The sequence below is a fragment of the Miscanthus floridulus genome, chromosome 16, assembly GCF_019320115.1.
Source record: "Miscanthus floridulus cultivar M001 chromosome 16, ASM1932011v1, whole genome shotgun sequence".
Lineage (NCBI taxonomy): Eukaryota > Viridiplantae > Streptophyta > Magnoliopsida > Poales > Poaceae > Miscanthus > Miscanthus floridulus.
In genome coordinates, this window is record NC_089595.1 from 42,576,106 (window position 1) to 42,585,532 (window position 9,427).

At 49.1% G+C, this 9,427-nt stretch overlaps 1 protein-coding gene across 1 annotated transcript; it reads right to left on the minus strand.

The window, feature by feature from the left end:
* Positions 1–6,996: 6,996 nt before the first annotated feature.
* On the minus strand, positions 6,997–8,925 carry LOC136513858 (protein GRAVITROPIC IN THE LIGHT 1-like). The gene has a single exon (XM_066507835.1). It carries the CDS (start codon positions 8,777–8,779, stop codon positions 7,253–7,255), a length of 1,527 nt encoding a protein of 508 aa, XP_066363932.1. The 5' UTR covers positions 8,780–8,925; the 3' UTR covers positions 6,997–7,252.
* Positions 8,926–9,427: the final 502 nt, after the last annotated feature.

Consider the following 9,427-nt stretch of genomic DNA (forward strand, 5'->3'; position numbering starts at 1 on the left):
TATGACCATCTCATGAAAATGGCTAGAACATGTTCAAACAAGGCCCACAAGTCATATTTCCATGCTGAATTCACACTTAGAAAATTTGCTAAGTCATAAATCCAGTTTCAGTTGGATCAAGCCAACTTTGGCTTGATGTAACTTCTGATCCATGGAGAATTAGACGACGATCCTTGAATAGAAGTTGGAGATGGATGGTAGGCCTACAATTTTCATGTACACGGTTTTTGCAATGAATCAACGGTTTAGCCGTATTAACACGTTGAAGTCACGCTGTTAAGCGGTTCAAGTCATCTGAATGCGAGCTACGGTACCTGACAGCCATCAGACAATGAGAGCCGCGTGGGTGACACTCATCGCCGGTCTCCTGCTCGCGCTGCCACGCACCGCGGATGCCCTGGCACGACCGGCCATGACTTGAGCAACACCCCACACGCATGCCAACCAGCTCGTCAGTTCTGATTTCATTTCCTCGGCTTCCTCCGCTCGCCCATAGCTCCGCAGCAACAGCTGCCGCAACTCCAACGAGCTCGTGCTCGTGCGCCACCGCAAAAATGCGTTAGCTAGCTCGTTCGTAGCTTCGCCGTGCTCTTCTCCACCTCCTTCACCTCTCATCCGTGTTGTTTGGGGCTTGGTAAGGGCGTATTCGCCATTTCCTCCACCGCCGCCATGGCGGGACCTCGCCAGGGTTGGCGCTCCATGTGGCCAACTACCACCGTGGCCTTCCCATCCCCTCCTCTATGCTTGGTTAGCTTGGTAGTGAACTCCGAAAGCTCGTCTCGAGCTTAGCCGCACCCTACGAGATCGGGCCTCGCCGGAGCCGGCCAAACCGTGGCCGTGCGCCGCCATGGCCGTCGCCATTTCCTCTAGCTACGGTAATAGCTAAAATTGATGGAACCTCTAGGTGCACACGGGTGAGGCGAACCTGTTGGCGCCGATGGCCTCGTCGGAGCTGTCACCGGCAACGAGCTACGCCACCGTCCTTTATTCCTCCCCTGCCTGTCTCTCTGTCTTGCGGGACCCGCGCGTCAGTCGTTGAACTCAGGGGGGAACCGACGTGGGCCACGCCACTTCTGGGCCGCGCTGGCGTTTGCGGGCGCATGCGTTGTGGGCCGCCGTGTTCTTTCGGGCCGGCCCAGCAGTAGGGTTAGGGTTTCAAATTTGTTTTGTTTATTCTTTTTCATAGATTTGTGTACATTTTCAAAAATATGTATCTCCTAGTTGGTAGATTCAAATGATGTGGTTCCAATTTTGTTGAGTTCATGATAATGTCTAGTTTATATTAAAAATATAATTCATGCCATGTTCTGTTATGAAAATGGAGTTGCTAATTATCTCTTTTAATCATGAAGGAAATAGGGGTAATTATATCTTTTTCTATATAGCTCCAAATGGCATGAAATTTTTATGGTATACTGCTCATATCATGAATAGCTTGTAGTTAAATTTTCATATATTTTGGACACTGTATGTAGGAGATAGGAAATTCTCTTGTTTGCATGGGTGGATCTTGTGTGAATTTTCACAATTTTTCTATAGATTCAGTAAAGGTAAAATTTGGTGAGTGCTATTCTTATGCTAGAATGATGCTAGGAAAAATGTGAAATCTGTTGATTGACACTTTTCATTAGGATTTCCTAATTATGCTAGAAATAGACATGCCACCTGTTATTTTGGATACAGCAAGTTTTGCTTGCCCGATAGCTTTGAAATTTTTATGGTAGTCTATGTGAAGCATGAGATAGCTATTGTAATTTTTGTAGATTTTTCTGAATAGTTTTACTATATATTGCTTTAATCACCTAATTAACTAAATAAATTAGAAAAGGGCATTAAATAATTCATTTAGGAGTTGGCACTATACTTTCTGATGTTCCTCTGGTATGTGCAACAAGTTGGTAAACTTGGTTTGGTCCAATTATGCTTTTGCATCATCACTAAATAATTAATTTAGTAAACCTGTCATTTCTGGACAGATTCTATGTTTACCTTAATTCAATTTGGTTAACGTAAGAATCATGCTTTGATGTTTACAAATGATTTGTAGAGAATTTCATAAGCTTTCCAGAATGTCCTCTTGCAAGTGATTTGGAATTGTAGAATCCTTGTTGTGATCGAATTAAAGGACTGCTCGTTTGCATATGAAACTTTAACTGTTGATTTAAGTATGCCTTTACTATTTCCTAAGCTTGTGGTAATGTTCCTAGGTGTTAGGCCTTTAACTGAAGATGAGCATCTTTATCATAGGTTATGCAAGTTAGGTAAGTTGATCTTGTTCTTCAAGTTAAGTTAGATACATGCTTTAAAGTGATTTGAATAGAGCTATTCTTAATCGGTAAACGAGTGTCCAGTGATGTTTTCGTTAAACACTTGCTGTGATCCATTCATCATGAGCATTATGTCATTCCTTATGCATCCATGATATTTATCTTGTGCATCGGCATGCAATAGGTGTACCGGAAGGAGTGACACTACTGGAATTCGAGGAACCAAGCGGGGAGCAGCAGCAGCCAACACCGGAGGTTCAGGAGGTGCAGTCCTCGGGGGAAGTGCCAGATGAGGTCACCGTTGAGTGCCCAGATCACCGTCCGTGCAACTTTGTGAAAGGCAAGCCCCGGAGCATATTAAGCCTCCTAATTTCCGAAATACAGTTAAAGTATTATTGTTACATATATATATTGTTGTTGCATTAAGTTTTGGTGTTGGATGCAAACACTTGCTGCATTGGTTATCCAATCCTTATCCAGATATTGATATCCTGAATCCTATGTAGCTCAGGTTCGTGTAGTGCTTAGCCCTACTTAAACGCGGTAGAAGTCGGGTGATTTCCTGTCACCTGCGAGATATAGGGACATACTTATGGCACGGTTGGCTATATTTGCTATCGTGGAAAAGAACCTATCTTAATTTGAATTGAAGACCAGGCGGAGGCTTGCCAGTTTACAGTGACTCCGTCTGTGTCGCTTAAGGATTGAATCTTGGAGCCTTCCCTGTTCATGTTGAACGCATGCCTCTCTCTTAGTTGGCCGGGTCTAGAGACCAACCACGAAGCCGAGTAGCTCACCTCAGGCCGAGAGTCGATAAGTATAAAGTACGCCTCGAAAGGGAGCCGTAGGCGTGAGTCCAAGGGCAGGTGATTTAAAAGTCCTGATCGTCCTGGCAGAAGGGTAATCCCTGAGAGCGCTGGCGCTGATCGAACCTGCGAATTTGGTTCCTGAGTTGTCCCAAAGGTGACCCACGGCTACCCTTGCAAAGTATGCCAGGGTGAGAGTTAGGAATACCCCCTCAGCTAAGTTGTAATTCAATTCGAGTCGCCGTCTCTCCCGGTTAGTGAGAACTTGACGGGCTTATCTCCAAAGTAGATACACTAAATAACATAATGGTTCTGAAAGATGATATGATGATGACAGCCTTATTATACCTGCTATGGTTAATATTGTTTGCTCCTAATAAGTGAGTGCTCTAGTACAGGTGCAAATCTAGTGGACAAGTAAATGATGATAAACTTGATGCAAAGTTTAAATTGGTTACTATATTCATAAGCTCTTTTATGCAACTGTGTCCAGCTAGCCCACCTCATAAGCCTTCATGACCCTTGGTGTCCTTTATTTCTAGTTTTGACGGGTAAGTCTAGCTGAGTATCTTCTCGTACTCAGGGTTTATCTCCCACCTGTTGCAGATGACCAGTTCTACTTTGGTTGCTGCAAGTATTGCCTTCTCCCGGCTGGGGATGAAGACTAGACCGTTGGGCGCGGTCTCTCCTAGTTCTCGTACCTAAAGATGCTTTTGTGGGACATGACTAAGATCTGGCAATGTATTTAAAACTATGAAGTTATGTACTAAACTATGTTGCTTCCGCAAATCTGAACTTGGTTTGTAATATTCTATTTGAACTCTGATGGATGTAATCCGAATGCTACTTGTGAAATGTTGTAACGAATGATGTCTTGTGTTGAATCACTACGGTTTTGGTTTGTATGTCGAGAGTTGGTTGAAATCCTTCGTGATTTCCAGACTACCGGGATTATGGGAGCTTAAGTACAGGAATTTGATTACTTCGGTGATTGTTTTTGTACTTACGTTCTTATGATTTGGTCGGTTCTGTTACACTAGAGTTTCCTTTTTACTAATTTTCTATGATCTTATAACATTTTTAAAGTTTTAACCAATTTATAAAATAAAAAGAGCATGTGGTGCCACATCAGATGCCATGTAAGTGGCAGAGTCCGGTGTGGCATGCTTTGGATGGTGGCTAGGACATGGTGAAAGTTTATAGACCTAGAGGAGCAAAAAAAAATTTATGAACCTAGGTGAGAAGTGGGAAAAAGTTTAAGGACCCACAGCATAATTCACTCTATAGTTTGGGAGGTTAGATTGTTTTGACATCTGACTAGTAATCCAATGTTATAATAGATTAGAAGAGTTGCACATAAGACATAGGTTTGTATTGGTTCAGGCGTGAACCAGATTGGCCTACATATAGTTTATGAAGAGAGCTTTATTTTTATGCACCGCGTGCGAAGGTCCGCAGGGGTTTGGTGTATATTCATCAAGATGACTCTCAATAGCTATTGAGGGTTCCCTACTTCTCCTTGCATAGCCTAGAAGATAGGATTACAAATTTACTTCTCTAAAAGGGTGTAGATTGGTTTCCTACCGGATACAAAGAGATGTAACCAAATAAGACTACATGTGTGTATCAATTTCTATATATATTATGTAGGAGCTTTTTGAAGGATTTGGGTTTTGCAAATACGTATCCAAAATAGTTTTGACGATAGGATTTTTATGTTGGACATGTAAAAGTAAGGCGAGAAAGAAAATGTTTGACTTAAGTTTGACGTAATTGTGTGAACTGATCATAGAAAGTTGGTTAGGTTCCTGGTGGTACAACCTGTCCATCCGGGTTCTAAGTCGTCGACTTGGCACAAGTGCTAGCATTTTCTTAGATTTATTCTAGGATTTAACGACGCTATGGTTTCAATGGTAGGCGCCGTTCCCATCGACAGTGGTGACTTTGTGAATCTCGAGGTCTACCGGTTCAGAGATAGTGTTTGCGTACATACGTTCATATGGATGAGTGTGCGTGCGTACCGTGGGCGTCTGCGTTGTACCGTGTAATTCTTAAAAAAAATTAAGTTTGACGTAATTGTCACGGGCAACACATAACCACGCGCGAAATTTTAAAATGTTTTGATTTTTGCATTATTAAACAATATAAAAAAACAGAAATGTTACGATAGCCAAGCAATTAAATACGGTGCCGACGACGACGAGGTCCTCGTATTCACATTGACCAACCACAAGCGGCGAAAAGGATCCGCAGGAAGATGTCGAGGTACACGAGGCCCTTAATTTATGGTGCCAATCCACGTAATCCGAGAGCTAAGCTGCAACCTCCGGCGATGACCGGCGTGAAGGCAACACGAACCAACCAACGACGAAGCAATGGCCAGCTCGCAGGATCTTGGCGCAGAAGCAGACACGGCGCACGACTACACACACGAGCCACCTGTGTTGTTGAGCCGTAGCAGCACAGTGATATCGGCTCTGTTCGCTTGTGTTACGAACATGGCATGGGCAAACTTTACACCTGGAACAAGGCCACGTGAAGCGAACATGGCATGGCACAGTGAAGTCTGGCGTTCTGTCTTGGGGCCTTGTTTAGATCTCCTCCAAATTCCAAGTTTTTTCACTCTCTTCATCACATAAATTTTTAGCCGCTTGCATGGAGCATTAAATATAGATAAAAAAAATAACTAATTGCATAGTTTAGTTGGAAATCACGAGATAAATTTTTTGAGCTTAGTTGATCCACGATTGAACAATATTTACCAAATAAGACAAAAACGCTACTATTCATCGGGTTGCAATTTTTTACAATCTAAACATGGCCAGGATCGCATATAGGCAGTACTAGCTGCCAAACCTTTGCGCCGTGCACGCGCCGTGTTACTGTGCGACCCCGTCCTGTTGGGTACCAAAGTCCCAACCCATGTCCCATGTGTAAATGTACTACTACTCCCTCCCGTCATCTATCCCGCTTGAGCAGTCGGATCGCACTACCCCCCGTGGCCCCGTCCGTCCGTTCGTCACGTGGGCGGTGGATGGACGCTGGGCCGCTCAAGCAGCGATCGGACGAACGCCCCCGCCGCCGGGGACACCGAAACGCACGCCAGATTTGGCTCGCGCATCGTCCGTCGTCGGCTGCCCTGCCCATGTGTTGCTGGACGCAACACAGATTTGGCTGTCCCAGCTTGAGATCCACCGTTCTGCCTGCCGCCTCGCCCATTCGCCTGCTACCCTGCTGTGTATACGGAGCTCATGTGCCAGTCTTCTCTTCTCCTTAGTCAAGTGGCAAGGGAGATGGAGGAGATTGTGCGTGCACTACGTTCCGGATCTAGTCCGTTTGTTTCGACTGAATTGGCTTATAAGCCATGACTAAAAGTACCGTTGGCTGGTTTAGTATGAGAGAACAATACTATTTAAGCCGTGGATTATAAGCTAGATACGAGCGAATAAGTCGAACAGGCTATACCGGTCTCATTCGTACTCTCATGCATGTACGTACCCTCAAAAAATAAAAAATATACATGTACGTACCCTCAAAAAATAAAAAATAGGAGTACGTACTATGCTATGAAAATGCAATTGGGGCCTTGTTTAGTTCCTTCAAAATTCCAAGTTTTTTCGCTCTCTCTCCATCACATCAATTTTTAGCCACTTGCATGGAGTATTAAATGTAGGTAAAAAAAATAACTAATTACACAGTTTAGTTGGAAATTACGAGATGAATCTTTTGAGTCTAGTTAGTCTACGATTGGACAATATTTACCAAATAAGACGAAAGTGATACTATTCATCAGCTTGAAAAAACTTTCATTCTAAACATGGCCTGGATGGGAGGACCAGGCAGACATGCGATCCAGGAAGGCAGGAACCCATTTGACGACCACATCTGTCTTGTCGTTACCAAAATTGCAAAGACATTTTTTAGATTCGAAATGGAATGCTCACATTATACTTACTACATTCGTAGTAGTGGTAGGTAGATACATACTTGGATCCATACATACATACGTGTACATACCAAACTGCTCCCTAGGGAGGCATTGCTGCCTGCCACCCTTAAACCCCACGCCCCGCTCCGGCGCTCCGCCCGCCGGCCGGCCGGGGAACTCACCGCCGCGTCCCCCGTGTGCGACAAGGCCGCCCCAAGCGTGGCACGCTCGCTTACGCTGACACGGACTCCTCAGGGCCGGTGCTCCGGGTGGGAAAGGTAGACCCGGCATTGTATCACCGTCCGCTCGAGCTTGAACCCAGGCACCAAGGTGAACCCGACGGCGACGTGCCCGCTCGGTGCTGGCGCCGGCCCGCCACCGCCGTCCGCGTCGCTGACGCTCTCCATGAACACCTCCGAGAACCGGTCCCCGGGGCGCGCCTGGAACACGGACGCGGCGCCGTCGAACGCCCAGAACAGGCAGTGCAGCAGCCACACGCGCCGCGCCATCTCCGCGAACTCGCCGAGCCACGCGGCGCGCTGGTGCGCCGCCGATGCCGACGACGCGCGCCCGAAGAAGGCAGCCTCCATCCGCTCGTGCACCACGGACGCGTACCTGTCCCGGAGGAATTCGCGGAGCGCGCCCCACCGCCCTGCGTCGCCGCTCGCGTCGTTGTCCTGGACTAATAACTCCGCCGCGGCCGCGGACTTGGCCTCCGCGAACTCCTCGAAGAAGCGGCGCTGGTCGTGGGAGGAGCCCCGCCGGTGGAGGGAGCTCAGGCCCAGGTCCTTGCGGTGGAAGCCCGCGAACATCTTGAGCGCCACGTAGGACTCGAGCGCGAACCTGGCGTCGCCCGCCGGGTCTCGCAGCCTGGCGCCCGGGTGCACGGCGGCGGCGGCAGCCGCCGCCGCCGCGGGATCCCAGCCGGCCGCCCGCATCGCATCGAGCATTGCGCTGGCGAAGGCACGGACGGACTTGACGGCGTGCCGCAGTGCGGTGAGGAAGTGGGTAGCGTTGAGGCCGGAGAGGTGGAGGTCGTCCAGCGCCGCCAGGGTGCGGGCGCGCTCCTCCAGGCCCCGCGCGGCGCGGAGCTCGTCGGCCAGCGCGGCGCGCGCGCGCTCGGCCTCGGCGTCCCGCGCACGGAGCTCCGCCTCCAGCTTGTGCGCCGTGATCTCGTAGGTCCGCAGCAGGTGCCGCTGCTCGTCGGCGTGCGCCGCGAGGGCGAGCGCGGCGGCGGAGCTCCTGGCCGCCGCGGCAGCCGGGTCCCTGGCGTACCGCCGCTTGAGGCTCGACAGCTTGGTGAGCTCCGCCACCAGGCCGGCGTCGGCCGCCTGGATGGAGTCGGCGTCGTACGGGTGCTGCGCCAGCTGCAGCTGCGCGTACGCCGCCTTCACCGCGGACGCCCTCGCGAACAGCGTCGCCACGAACGCGTGCTTCGCGGCGTACGCGTCCTGCGCCAGCGCCGGCACCGGCGCAGGCGCAGGCGACGGGGTAGGCTGCGTCTGTGGCGGCGCCGCCGCCGGCCCCTTCTTCTCCGTGGCATTCTCGAAGAAGGCGTCCAGCGTGTAGGCAGCAGCCAGGTTGCCGGACAGCTTGAGCTTGCTGAGCGAGTTGATGGAGCTGTCGAGCGAGTCGTCAAACTCGTCGTCCCCGGCGACGGAGTACGCCATCCCCGCCCCCGCCGCCGGGGAGCTCTTGCGGCGGAGCAGCCTGGCCAGCCTCCGCGCGATGCTCCCCGGCCTCTGCTGCGGTGCGGGACCCGCTGCCATCGTCTCCATTGCTCCTCCTTCCTCTCACTCTATGCTCACAGAGCGAGCTCTCTCAGTCCACTCCTCGCGCTACTGCCGCTGCCGCAGCTCAGCTCAGCCTGAGCCTCTTGTGGAGTTTGCCGTTTGGCCTCGTCAGAAGAGGAGGGAATGGGAGGGAGCAGATTAATTCGGGGGTGGCCTCGTCAGAAGAGGAGGGATACGGTAATATTTTGTACCAGATTAATTAGTGGAATAATTAAGGATGCTGTCGCGGACGAATAATCAAGTGGTCTGCCTCAGGTACGGAAGGGGAGGTGATTTCGGTTGTTTAATTAATAGCGGGGTTTTGCTTAGGAGGGAGGCACACCACCGGCATGATTATTCCCACCTGCTCATTTTGAGCTTTTACAGAACATTGGATTCTGATTCCTGATCTGATGGATGCGTAGATAGAGAGAGAGAAACAAATCCAGGAATTTTTAAGGTTTCAAGTATTCTTTCACACCACACACGGAAGCAACTGGGAAATCAATGCTTACAACATAGTATTATAATAGGCCTAAGTTGCACTCAGTTTTGTATAAGGAATCCAATGCAAGGTGTTTTTCTGTATGATGAATGCATGTTTATTTGGAATAGTGGGGTGGATCCTGAAATTCCTTAGAAAATGTCGTCAAA